This window comes from Sander vitreus, chromosome 9 (genome assembly GCF_031162955.1).
Source record: "Sander vitreus isolate 19-12246 chromosome 9, sanVit1, whole genome shotgun sequence".
In the NCBI taxonomy this organism is placed as follows: domain Eukaryota; kingdom Metazoa; phylum Chordata; class Actinopteri; order Perciformes; family Percidae; genus Sander; species Sander vitreus.
Genome location: NC_135863.1, coordinates 10,215,658 through 10,228,822, shown reverse-complemented (window position 1 = coordinate 10,228,822; position 13,165 = coordinate 10,215,658). Strand labels below are relative to the sequence as shown.

The 13,165-nt window shown below is 40.8% G+C and overlaps 1 protein-coding gene across 2 annotated transcripts; it reads left to right on the top strand.

Annotated features, from left to right (window-relative positions):
* Positions 1-1,264: 1,264 nt before the first annotated feature.
* On the top strand, positions 1,265-12,637 carry arrdc2 (arrestin domain containing 2). 2 transcript variants are annotated; one of them, XM_078258674.1, is made up of 8 exons: positions 1,265-1,367; positions 2,189-2,443; positions 9,496-9,713; positions 9,817-9,919; positions 10,021-10,277; positions 10,403-10,565; positions 10,838-10,998; positions 11,228-12,637. In XM_078258674.1, the coding sequence occupies exons 2-8, from the start codon at positions 2,194-2,196 to the stop codon at positions 11,279-11,281; spliced, it is 1,206 nt and encodes a 401-aa protein (XP_078114800.1). In that variant the 5' UTR covers positions 1,265-1,367; positions 2,189-2,193; the 3' UTR covers positions 11,282-12,637. The 2 variants fall into 2 exon arrangements, with proteins under 2 accessions (XP_078114800.1, XP_078114799.1); XM_078258673.1 differs by lacking the exons at positions 1,265-1,367; positions 2,189-2,443 and adding an exon at positions 7,294-7,719.
* The last annotated feature ends 528 nt before the right edge of the window (positions 12,638-13,165 follow it).

The window sequence follows — 13,165 nt, the reverse complement described above, 5'->3', positions numbered from 1 at the left end:
CAATCTGTGTTGTAGCAATAACACAGCCTTGATCCTAAGATGCAGGCTCTCTTGGCAGGCAAGCAGATATGAATAAACTGAATCTAGTAAATCAGGTCATCAACCTGGCGAAAAGGCAGCAGTCCAGGTGTGGGCTGGAATGTCAGCTGGCCAACAAGCTCAGGTGAGGTACAGCTGCAGCCTGCAGGAACATGACAGCTCTTCTTTGATTTTGCCCTTCTGTTGTGCCAAGAGCAATGCCAAATAAAGATACATTTTTCAGAGAGATATGTTAATTTAAGACCATGGAATGTATGAAAAATTCATATTCACTTTCATATTCATATTCATGCCATTTGTTGTGCACCTTGTTGTTTAAAAATATCTAATGGGTGAGTAAGACCTGCTCAAGGACATGCTTCTAAAGGCTTAATTTGAACAATAGTTATAGATATTTGACCACATTACATGCAAATGTCTCCGCATAGGTTTATTTAAAGTGATACAAAGGAAGTTTATTTCTTACTGAATTCTCCAGTGATTAAATGTATTTACTATATGGAATTGTATTATTAACAGGTACTCCTGTAAGGTTTTCCAAAGACAGCTGCTTCAGTGATCACCCAATGTCATAAACTTTAGTTTAAGCCAACATATGACATCATGATAATGTGAGGAACTCTTTCAAATTAGACACATGACTAAAACAAAACAAAACAGAGACACTACGTTTTGCTGAGGTGATTTGAAATTCTCCTCTAAAATATATTTTACATTACATTTTTGGTTTTAAATTTTTTAACTACTTTGTGAAATACCGTCTTTACATAATTCAAGTAGCCTATCTCATCATATGTTCTGCAGGCCTACTTGTTCTTTTTCTATGCATTTTTTTATAAGAAAAAAGAGATACCAAACTGAAAGACACACTGCCTTTATAATAAAAGCTCACGTGCAACCACAAAAATCATCACTATGGAATTGTATTTGTAGCCTATCATTTTTTTCCCTATTTTTTCTATTTCTTTATTTTTATATATATATATATATATATATATATATATATATATATATATATATATATATATATATATTTTTTTGTTTTGTTTTTTTTGACAGAGACGGTTTATTGACAGTTTTTGTGTGGTTCTTTAAATAAAGAAAAAAAGAAGAAGAAAAAAAAGGTCCTCCTCCTGTTAAAGGGGGCGGGCGTGCCTCGGGCGTACTGTTGATCATTGGTGTAATGCTGTGTTTCTGGGCGTTGAAACCTTCGTTTATAAAGGCTGAGCTTCCATTGAACATCGTCCAGACGGAGTGAACACACAATTTGGCTTTTTCACCATAAACCTCGTCTTTGAGAAGACCACTACTTTGCTCCTGTCCTGCCGGTGAGTTTAACGTTCACAACTGTATTTAAAAAACCGTCGTGGTTCTCAATCCTGATTGGCTGAGACCCCCACACAGCCGTTTATAAAATGCACGATAAACCGGCCGCACAACGGACAATGTATATATTATTAGACCCACAGAAACAGTTGTAAAAGAACTATTTCAAAATCATGACAGTCAGTTGTTAATACAATATTATTTACATATTGTTGACTGAAAGTAGAATTTCAGTTATTTGACCATGTGTATGAATGTTTGTATGTTTTTGTTTATTTGTTTGGTATTGCTGTAATGTAAACGTTTGTCTGCATATTAAAGAGGTTAGTATACTGTAACACCTTATAACCTCGTTGTTGTATTGTTCAAGATCACAACACCTGACACCATGATATCGAACATTTCCAAAACGTGTTTTAAAACAACAAACAGACTACACAACTGTCGCTACTGGCAGGGCTGGCCCTGGCATGTCTGGGACCCTATGCAGAACCACCCAACCCCACCCTTATAATAAGATCACTAACAGAAAATAGCAAAAATCAACAGTAGCCTATGTTCTGTTTAATGGAAATTTAAAAGCAGCCCAAGACATTGCATACTATTATTTGAAAAGTTATTACAGGACTTCACGTGTATAATTTGCTTGTTAGGGTGTCCTGGAGCCCTAGATGTTTAAATCCTTCATGCCTCCAGCTGGCTCTGGATATTTGCTGTGTGGTTTTTAAAACACCTGAAATCAGTTCTACACACACCTCCTATGAGTATTAGTTAGTGTCTATCCCTCAGCCTTGTCAAACAGTTTAACTGTCTTCACTCATAGAAACGATGGTGAACACCATTAAGTCTTTCAAGCTGGAGCTGGATGGTCCGGCTGATGCAGCGTTCACCGGAGGGGAGGTGGTGTCCGGCCAGGTGGTCCTGGAGCTCCGCAGGGACACCAGAGTGCACTCCATGAAGGTGCAGGGCAGAGGGGTGGCCACAGCACACTGGCTGGAGAACCGTGGCATGAACGCCGTCTATAACGACTACACCTCCAAGATCACATACTTCAGGAAGAGACAGCATCTGATCCGAGGTCAGTGGTGAAGGCTGCAGATGGTGTTAATCCCCTAAACGGTTCATACTCCATGTGTTTACAGTATTTATACTTACTGTGTTTATTTATTAGACTGGTTGTAGAATAACGACAAGTAAAACCAAGGTGAATTACAGCTGCAGCTGGTGAGGTTGCTTCAATTAAAATTGTCATATGTTTTGCATGTAAAATGTCCTTAAATTTAAAATTGTATTTTATAGTTATTTAGCTAAATAAAAGCATTTCAATAGTGCTTGTTCAGGGAAGAAAGCAAATCCAAAGGTGTACAAAGGTGACTAGAAATAAAATCTTGACTGACTATTTGAAAATGCAGAACATTGCTTTCACTTCTATGAAAATGTGTTTTTTTTGTGCTGACCTTGTTGTAGTTTTTGTGTTTTCATTTGTCCCCTACTGTATCAGTAATTCAACCTTTGTAGCTTTGCTGTGATATACATTGTAACTGTACATCAGCATGTATTGCAGCGGGTTGATGCATAACTTCTTTCTCTGTGGTGTATAACTGCTGATTTGCTCTTCCAAGTGCCAGCTGGTAGCCACTGTATCTTGTAGTCGCTGCAGTTTGCAAAATGAAGCCACCTGGGCCAAATGTGCTGCATGGAAACCTGGGGACAAGTTGACTCTGGGTCGTCCAGATACATCTGCCCGACAACCTAATCCTAACATTAAACACATCCATTAGTGCTGAGTCCAAATAAACACAACTGGTTTACTAAGTGCTGTGTTGTACAGGACATAACTCTGTAAAGTGTGAAATTCCCCTGGTGTGGAAGGCACTGGCAGCTTAAAATTAGACAGGCAGAGAATATAGTCCATTGTAGCTAAGTAGATAAACTGTAACCAGTGGTTAATGTTTTATTAGATGCTCTGTAAACAATATACTTGGTTTGATTCCCCAGTGTGGTCGTACAGGTAAACATGAATGGAGGTGAGAGGCTGAGTCTCAGATAAGAGCAGGGTTTGTGTTGTTGTTGTTGTTGTTGTTGTCGTCGCTTTCGCAGAATGCACACAGCCAAACAAGTTGCAGAGTAATTGAATCTAGAATATAATTTGTGTGTCTCAGTTCCATGTCATTTGCTGCTGCAACAGCTGTGTATGCACAGTGGTTAAAGGTGCATTGGGCAGGTTTTGTATGTTAATATCTAGCCCACATTTCAGACTAAACAATGACTACAGAAAAGTAACACATCACCCATTAACTGAGATGCTGTACTAATGGGCTGCAACTAACAAATATTTCAATAATGGATTGTTCATCAGTTTTTTATATTTATTATTTAGTATGAAATATTTAACATGTCATTTAAATGGGCATAGATACCATTTACCATCAGTTACCATTTACCAAATATGATAGGTCTGGCTGCTGCTGCTCCTATTATTATTCTGCTATAGGAAAAAAACACAACCCAATCACAATGGTCTTTGGTGGTGCTAAGCCCAGGATGCAGCGACGGTGCCCATGCAAAATAGACAGTGGAAGGGGAGGAGAATGCTGCATGAAATATGTGGCCAATAGCGGGCTTATACCCACAGTCTACATCTGAAAAGTCAGACTACCACCAACTTTTAACTTAGACCACCACTTAAACAACAGTATTAATTTGATAAGAGATGCAGAAGAATTATCTGTAAATACATAAATATTTTTTTTTGTTGTATTTTTTCTTTATGAATTACCAGCAGTTAATAGTTCATCAATATTACAATATAATATAATCAATTTTATGTTGATCAAGTAATTGTTTAAGCACTGAAACAGGAAAATCTGGACCAAGCATTGAGGTGGGGAAATATTGCGTTATATACCATAAGATGATATCAATCTGTCATTTGTCAGACATTTTCTAGAGCATTTATGCCATGGTATCTATCCCTTTTGATATCTGATAATATATGATTTTTTTATGGCAATATTGGATTTTTACACAATGTTTGCATCATTGTGGTGAAGTACTTTGATTTGTATTTAAACTAGACTTGGTGTCCCTACACAGGATTTCTCAATACTGCAGTTTTGGGTCAGGGTCTGGGGGTTTGGAGGCATAATAGTACTGGTTGGCTTAATACAGTGTTAACAGCAGATGGCTACCAAATACTAATACAAATGAGATATGATAGCATTTCACCCAAAATTACCAAATTTATCTGATGAGAGGATATTAATATTATATTAAGGATATTCTGATAGACCATATAAGATCTTCTATAAAAAGTAACACAACTCAAGATTAATCATGAAATGTATAAAGTCAAATAAAATCTCAAATAATCAAAACAAATGGTATAGAAATATGCTTCTGTTGTTATGAACAAATACAGTGTTGCAATCATCAGTATTCGTTGTGCTCTTTTGTCCCTTACACATAATATCTGAAAAATTAATGTAACTGATTCATAAATGGAGCTTGAACTCTTCTGTCAAATTACAGGCAATTTTGTTTTCTGGATTGTGGACAATTACTACCAGTAGAGAGGCTAAGGAGCTGTCAGTACGTGGGTGGTTTGACCTGTAAATGTCTCTCAGACCGACATTCTGTATAGACACATGTTAACTGCAGAATCTGTCCAGGAAATAACAGTGCTTTAACCTTCTCATATAAACTCCAAATCCTTTCAGAAACAGAATCACTTGTATTATGGTTGCATGTGCAATTGATTGACCAAAGCGGTAAATATGTTAAAAAAGTAGAAATAAGGATGTTGTGTTGGGTACCATTTACTTGGGACAAGAAATGAGGAGAAAGTGAAAGACAGAGGAGAGAGGAAGGAAGGGGTGGGGGCTGTTTAAAAAATGCAGGCTGCGTCGCCGCAGCAACCAGAAAAACAACACGTGGCTCCCCTTGGCTCCGTCCTTGTCTACCACACAGCCTGCTGCTGCTCTCCATTCATTTTACAATATGGTGTCATGATCATCTCATTTATCTTTTAACTTGTTCATAAACAGTTGTTTTTCCCTTTTAAAGACAGGAATGTATTTGAGAGTCAGTCTGGTTTCAGTGGAGAGGTTTGTTGTGTTTTTTGTGAGTTGTTCCAGTTTTAGAAGTTGGACTGGATTGGATTTTTTTGTATGTGCTTCTCATGCAAACGCCACTGAAGAATGACACTTTCTCAAGCCCCCCTTTTGCTCTAAAGTATACGGCTTGCTAATATTTGTTCTACAATGTTGTGCACTCAGCAGCTCTTTAGTTAAACAAAGAGAAACTCACATGGATAAATATGTTTACTTTAGCCTGCAGCAGTGGTAACATGCTTTTAGCCATGATTAGGGTGATTTTACTGAGTCATCTGCACAGCAGGACTTTTTATCAGGCCCATCATTCTGTGCAGAGACACATTCATCTTATCAAGACCGAGGCAGGAACTGGTAGCGCCAGGCTGCTGCTTCTGGTCACCAGCAGGTGGCAGGCTGGGCTTTAGTTTACCAAAGGCCAGAACTTCCTGAATGTATTTTAAGCAAAAACTGACAAATTGATGCAAACTGGAACACTGGCCTCCCAAATATGACAAAAGAATTCTGCTGATAATTTCACATTTATTTGGGCGGAGGAACTGATTATACTCAAGGAAAGATGCAGGGAAACCTCCTTTCTAGTACTTTCTACTTTTGTACTAACCTGCAATGAGTAAAATAACAGTGAGGAGATAGTAAGTTGGAAAGCCCCTCCAGAGGCCCAGTTTTCTACGAGCACCATCTACCTAAAGTCTTACAACTTTTCCTAGATTCCCACTAATCTCCAGTCCAGTTGTCGGGCTGTGTAAAAACATCTTGGCAGTCCTGCAGCTGTGCACACTTCCACATTGCCTGTTGGTGGCACTGGAGCGCTAACTCTTTACTCCCAGGGAACAAAAGAGTAAACAACTTTGTTTTTCACAGACCAAACTTGATTTTTGTTCTGAGGACTTTTGAATTGTATGAAGAGAGTAACCCAGTTGAGAAATGAGGTAGTGTTTGTTTGGTTGCAGAGTTTGTGAGACAAAAACTATTGGGGCGTTTCCTGTAATATCTGTGTGGGATCCCTTTATTATTGACGTTAGAATGACTGCAGTTGTTTGGTGGCATAAGTTGAATGCCTTTGTGCATAGCTGTGTGTTTTCCATGTGCTATGTACAGTATGTTCAAAGTGACATGGAAGAAGTGGAGTAAACAGCTTTGGTCCAGAGTGAAACTATTTTCCTTTGAGCTGTGCGGGGCGGATCTCTGCCAGATGGAGGCATGCTCAGTAAGCCTGTTTTCTTCTAAGAACCTGTAACCATCAATCACCAGCAGGCCCTGTTTTCCTCTCTGCTGCCTCCACACCCTGTCTGCATGTTTATTATGCTGCCTTCAAGCTCAGTACGGAAATAAGGGTGTTATGAAAAGAGCTGCACAAAGTTACCCAACTAAGTTGTAACTAGGACTGAAATATGTGACTCTCAGGTGGGTGACTGTCATGAAACGTTGTGAAGATGTGATACATAATTTTTTTTCTCTCTTTCTAGTTTTATCTTAATCATGTTTGTTAATGTTGACATCATGAGGTGGTTTTGTTCTTAGTATTTGTCCAGACTTGTTACGTTTTGTAGCTGGTGATACCTGAAGGTTGATCAGTAAATTAAGGAAATATACTTTTTGGCCTGATGAGAACATTCTCCTTTGTGTTATGATGCTTTAAACAAAAGTGCAACCCCCCCTCCTCCCTCCGCTACATGTCTTACTTAGAATAAAAGTGCAGCAATGAAAAGTCGGAGCCAAGGAAGGAGCACCTGAAAGCAGCATCAGCCTTCGACCCTCTCCTGAGGCCTTACATAATAAATGTAGAAATCCCGCCCACATGCTCAGCCTAAATAATGCTGCAGACTGAAAGTGCTCACAGTAGAGCTTTAGACAAGTGAAAGAAAGTCGTCTCAAGATCCACGTCAGAACTCTTTAATATACTGCGGAACTAGAATAAAGGAAGCATTCACTTTTGCGTTTGAAAGGACTTGCACAAGCTGCAAAATGATTTTCGACAAGTTGAAAAAGTTTGACATCCTCTTCGACTCTCCGGAGGGGGACTGTCCTCCGGTGTTCAGCAGCGGGGACGTGGTGTCCGGCCGGGTGGTGGTGGACCTGTCCGGGGAGTGTCGGGTGGACTCACTGAAACTCCACGCCGAGGGATTCGCTAAAGTGCACTGGACCGAGTCACGGTCCGCCGGCTCCAGCACCGCATACACCCAGAACTACAGCGACGAGGTGGAGTACCTGAACCGGAGAGAGGTGCTGCTGCAGGCAGGTCAGTCCGCTGTGCAGGCGCGGTGATGGGGAAGACTACAGGGGGTGCATCCTGTCTGTAAACCTATCAAAGTGTCAGCTAGTAGGATATCAAAACGGCAAAACCAGCCTCCTCTCCGTGAGCTTATGCCAAGCGAATGAAACAATAGTGAAAGTGGGTTATTTGTCACTGGGACACTGGACTGGTTGTTTGTCAGCAGACTGGGAATATTATGGTTTTCATGGCTTTAGCATGCGAGTTAAACGGATCGTGAACATTGTCCTGCTTTTTTTCTGGTTGTATTAGTGTCCAGTGCAGTCAAATTGTAACTTGTTTTTGGAAGTGAGCTGTTTTCCTTACATCTGAGATGTTTTGTTGGCTATGCCATGATTTATAAACGTGTTGTTGCTGTAGATGCACAGTTAATAATAGGTTCATCTCTGTGAATGAAGTCAAACTTGAGTTCACATGTTTTTATCAGGAGCCTTTCGAGAGATGTTTTCTTTGTTTGTGGCTACTTCCTTGAAGTAAAACCAGAAATTCTATGGTAAAACTGAACATCCAGATTAAGGAAATGCACAAAACAAGTACTCCGGCATCCAGTCATTCATCGACAAAAGCATTTTTAGGGGACTGTTAGTTATTTATTCGGCCATATAAGAAGCTTTGTTGTTGGTCATAACTGGATAGTATACGTATAGATAAGATAGAAGTATAAAAGCCCTCATTATGTAGGAAGAGAGCAAACATGTTGCAACAGCTGTCTTTGCACTCCTTTATCATTGTATTTATTGAAAGAAATAGTTCTGACATCAGACCTTTCGTCATTCGAAGAAACTCCAGGGTTGTTTTTCTCCACAGCGATGTGGGAGAACTTCCGGTTTCTGCTTTCATTAATTTGGCACGGAGTTGTTTTGCTAGACAGGAAATTCACAGCCAGGGCTTCATCGGCTTAATTGATGATGTTTTCCTGCAGTGTTCAGTCTCACTGCTCGATTTGGTATTTTATAAAAAAAAAAAAACTGTTTTGCAAGATAAAATAACATAAGGTTAAAGATTTTGGTGATGTTTCAAAAGTATTTTGCAGACCATGTACAAACCGCAGAACAGGAAAAAGCTCATAACAATCCACTTGACCCATTAAGAGGATTAAACAGTGACAATATTGTTATATAAATAAAGACGGAGTTTCCAGCTCACAAAAGGGACACAAAACACATCAAGTCTGTTAAACGCAAACACATGTTGTTGGACCTGTGCAGCAAGAGAGAAAAAACAGAGCCGTTGAGACGGGCTGTATATTATACAGAGGAGAACATGTTCTCAGTCAGCACAATGGAGCAGGAACCGCCCCTTTGAGCAAGCACAGAAGAGAAGCCTTGTGATTGCGGAGAAAGACAGAGATTTCTATTTCAACAAGAGTCACGCTATTCTTACTCTCTTAGGAAGTCAACTCTATTTATGTGTATTTCTAAAGAATACTGATGTGTATTTTAAAAGTTTGAACTAGTTGTGCAGGTTTAGCATAGTTTTATCAGCACTTCTTTTCCTTCAAATAAAGTAATTAGCTGCCTTCATATCATCACAGAATCATTTAATTGGTCCCAGTAAAGATTAAGACTCTTTTATTATTCAATTGTGCTGAATGAGTGTAATATAACTTTATGTTCACATTATGACACCAACAGAAAGAAACTGGTCATCTTGGAATTGGAAGTTACACTCACTGTCCTGTTCTCTTGAAATCAAATGAACAAAATGGAAAATGTTCTACTTTTTTTCCCCTCCTCTTCTCAGATAACGGTGATGTGACAGTCCTTCCTGCTGGCAGACATGAATTTCCATTCAGCTTCCAGCTGCCTGAGGAGACGCTGGTCACCTCCTTCGAGGGGAAACACGGCAGCATCCGTTACTGGGTCAAAGTTAAGCTACACAGGCCGTGGGCCACCGTTAGGAAGATCAAGAAGGAGTTTACAGTCATCGAGCCCATTGACATCAACACGCCAGCCTTACTAGTAAGCATCTCAGCCCTCATGTTTCATGATTCTGTCATTGCACACTTCATGATTTTCTGGGTGTTTTTGAGGCACTTGGCTCATTTGGTTTTAACCTTCCCAGGCACCACAGGCTGGAACGAAGGACAAAATGGCACGAGCATGGTACCGCAACTTTGGACAGGTGTCTGTAACCGCAAAGATCGACCGCAAAGGCTACACGCCAGGTGAGAGGCTACCAGCTAAAGCAACTCCCTCTTAAAAACGCAGTCTTTGTAGGCTAGTTTAGAAGTGTCTGCAATTTCTAACGTACTTTCTCTCTCCGCAGGTGAGATGATACCTGTGTTTGCAGAATTTGACAACGCTACCTCCAGATCAGTTGTACCCAGAGCCTACATCACTCAGACACAGACGTTCATCGCCCGTGGCACCATGAAGCAGAAGCGCGCGGTGGTGGCCACACTGTGCGGTGATATTGTGGGGGCCAGATGCAGGGAGACGTGGCACGGTCGCGCCATTAAGATCCCACCTGTGGGTCCCTCCGTCCTGCAGTGCCGCATCATCAAAGTGGAGTACATGCTCAAGGTGAGCTTGGTCAGCAACTGCTTTATTTCTCAGGAATTTTAGTGATTTATTCCCTCTTTTCATGCACACTGCTGCTGCACTTTTCACATATGTCACTAAAGATTCTCCTCTTTTCCTCTCACCAGGTTTGTGTTGATGTTCCTGGGACATCCAAGATGTGTCTGGAGCTGCCGCTGGTCATAGGCACCATTCCCCTCCATCCCTTCGGCAGCCGGACCTCCAGCGTCAGCAGCCAGTACAGCGTCAACCTTGAGTGGCTGCGCATGGCCATCCCCGAGCAGCCTGAGCGTAAGTGTCCTTTGAATACAACAGAGATGTGTAGGTCTAGATGTGCATAGGGACTCTTTTCAGGTTAAAGAGTAGAATTTAGGGTTTTGTAGGTTTTGATTCAGCAGACATTCATGTTGGATCAAATCAGTGTTTGTTGGTGCAAAAGGCAACAAATGTTATGTGGGTTTTTAAGAGTTTTAACTGCAGTGATGACTCAGCAGCTTAGTGTTTGGAACTGTACTGTTCTTTTGAGTCAGACCAGTAGACTAATCCTGCTTCTTTCCCTGCAGCCCCTCCAGATTACAGCTCCGTGGTGACAGAGGAGGAGGCCGTGCAGCGCCACAATACGGTCGTCCTGCAACCCGCCGAAGACCTGAGTGGGATCCTGGAGCGGCCCCTCATGGCTTTTGTCCAAGAATTTCGCTTCCGACCTCCGCCGATATACAGCGAGGTGAGTCACCAAAGACTGTAAACAACACCCACCTACAACCTTTATTTGTTGTTTGATTGGCATAAAAAGTATTTTTTTGTGTAGATATATTTAAAATGTTCTTTCCTACCAAAAAAAACCTTGAGATCACAGCTGAATTGTATGTGTATATATACGGTTTTTTATTTTTTTATTATCTGCTTACTTAACATTTATCTTATGTGTCTTTAATTTCATTTCCTGCCTACAGGTTGACCCCAACCCTCAGCCCTTAAACATGAGACCTCGCTGCATGACGTGTTGAACCATCAGCCCTACCTGAGCGTCAAGCGACTTAACTTAAATAAACAAATCAAGAGATTTGTCTTCTCCTGGATTACTACTCTCCGATAAATGGCACCTGGTCCCACCGAGTGTTCGTGGAGAGGGACTGGAGCCCCACGGAGAGTTCAGGAGACGGAGCTCACAGGAACTGGATGTCAGTGGAGGCGCGGCCATTCTGTTTCCAGGTCATAAAGAAAAGTGGACACTTCCCTGTTCTGTTCCGAGGAAAGTAACTTCTCCACATCAGTTCCTGTCCTCCCCAAGTGATTTTTGGCTCCTTTTTAGGAGGCGAGCTACAAATACCTCCCAATCAACGATTCCCTCATGTGAAGCGAATTTTGGAAGGGGATTTGGGGACATATTGGGGGGGGGGAAAGTTCACTTGATATTTGTCAGTAGGAGAGTTGGAGTTGCACCTGGTGTTCAAATGTTTGAAGAAAAGCGCTCTTGATAAGTTGACATGTTTAGAAGTGCAATTGTCTTAACGTTCCAACTCTCCTTGTCCTGGCAACACAGTAGATTTGAACACCGTACATTGCTATGCATTGTGTGACTCAACCATGTGCCTGGTGGTTTCTACTGTTACTTAAGCATATACTGTATCTGAAGGTGTGATGGTGGAGCAGACAAGTCAAGTAAGCAGATGTAGATGTATTTTATGCATGCAGGTCACAATAATGTAAAAGGGAAAAATACGTATGCCTTAATTATCTGCAGTTGAAGATTGACATGGGAGTTTCAGGGAGTCATTCTCTCGTGGAGATGAATAGAGCTGAATGTATTCTGCAAGAACTTGGATGGTATGTGGATGAATTCCAAGAGAGGTGTTGTGTTAATGCAAGACTTAAGGCACTGAAGTGTCAAGCTTTGGTTGTTGATTTTAGCACCGTGATAAAATAGGATGAGCAGTTTGTGTATAAAGCTGCACAAGGCTCGTACATTAATTCTCCCAGCTGTTAAACAAAGCAGGAGGAGATGGAGACCTCTGAGCCATGTGGTCTGAAGCTTTTGATGGAAGCCAGATGCCTTGGTGCTGCGGGGCGCTTCTTAAAGCTCAACCAGAGTACAGTGCTCAGCGTTCAAGTCGTGCCTTAAACTGGAGATGCCACTGAAATGTATGGACAAAGAACATTCCAAAAACTGTCTCGAGGATTATTTATTCTCCTCAACTTCCAAAAAGTTAGTTAAACTGTTTTTAAAGAAGTCTTCAGGGTCAGCTGTGTGATTTTGTTGGCACGCACTGAAAAAAAACATATTTTTATACAAATTGTTGATTCACAATCTTGCCAATGTTTTGTAATTGTTTTTTTTTTTATAATAAAAAAGATTGAAATGATGTTTGTCTTTAGTGTTTCATTCCAACTTTGACTGGTATGTAAGCTGTACACACTTTGTAAGGGTAATAGTAGAGGGCCTCTGTTTAGCATGTTGCGTGCCATTGGATTGGTACATCATGTACACTTGAACATTTGTGAGTTAAACGATATCCTTGCCAAGGGCACGGTTCACTGGAGACATGCTACACTCTGGTTCAAAACATCCATTACAGACAAGTTTGACCAGTGACAGCTCTAATATTGAGCACACGCACAATCCAGTTTTTTTTTGGGTGTTTTTTCTTCCCATTAAAAAAACAAGAAACAAAAGTTATTGCTTCTTCTCACCACTGAATCATCTGCCACACAGAGTTCAGCTCATATATGGATCTCATTAAGTGTCCTCTTGTACAGTTTGTTCCTTGTTTACATGAATATTCAACAAAGATCCCAGTTTTTTTGCCACATATAAGCACATGGGAACAAACAAGCAGCTCAGTGAAGTAAACACTGTCACACAAAGCTATAAACATGGCTGAAGGCCAAGC

Bases quoted from the DNA above. Each gene is read 5' to 3' on its own strand.
- arrdc2 (XM_078258673.1), top strand. From the start codon at position 7,446: ATGATTTTCGACAAGTTGAAAAAGTTTGACATCCTCTTCGACTCTCCG. The intron at 9,714-9,816 runs GTAAGCATCTCA...TAACCTTCCCAG, and splicing joins TCAACACGCCAGCCTTACTA to GCACCACAGGCTGGAACGAA. The intron at 10,566-10,837 runs GTAAGTGTCCTT...CTTTCCCTGCAG, and splicing joins CATCCCCGAGCAGCCTGAGC to CCCCTCCAGATTACAGCTCC.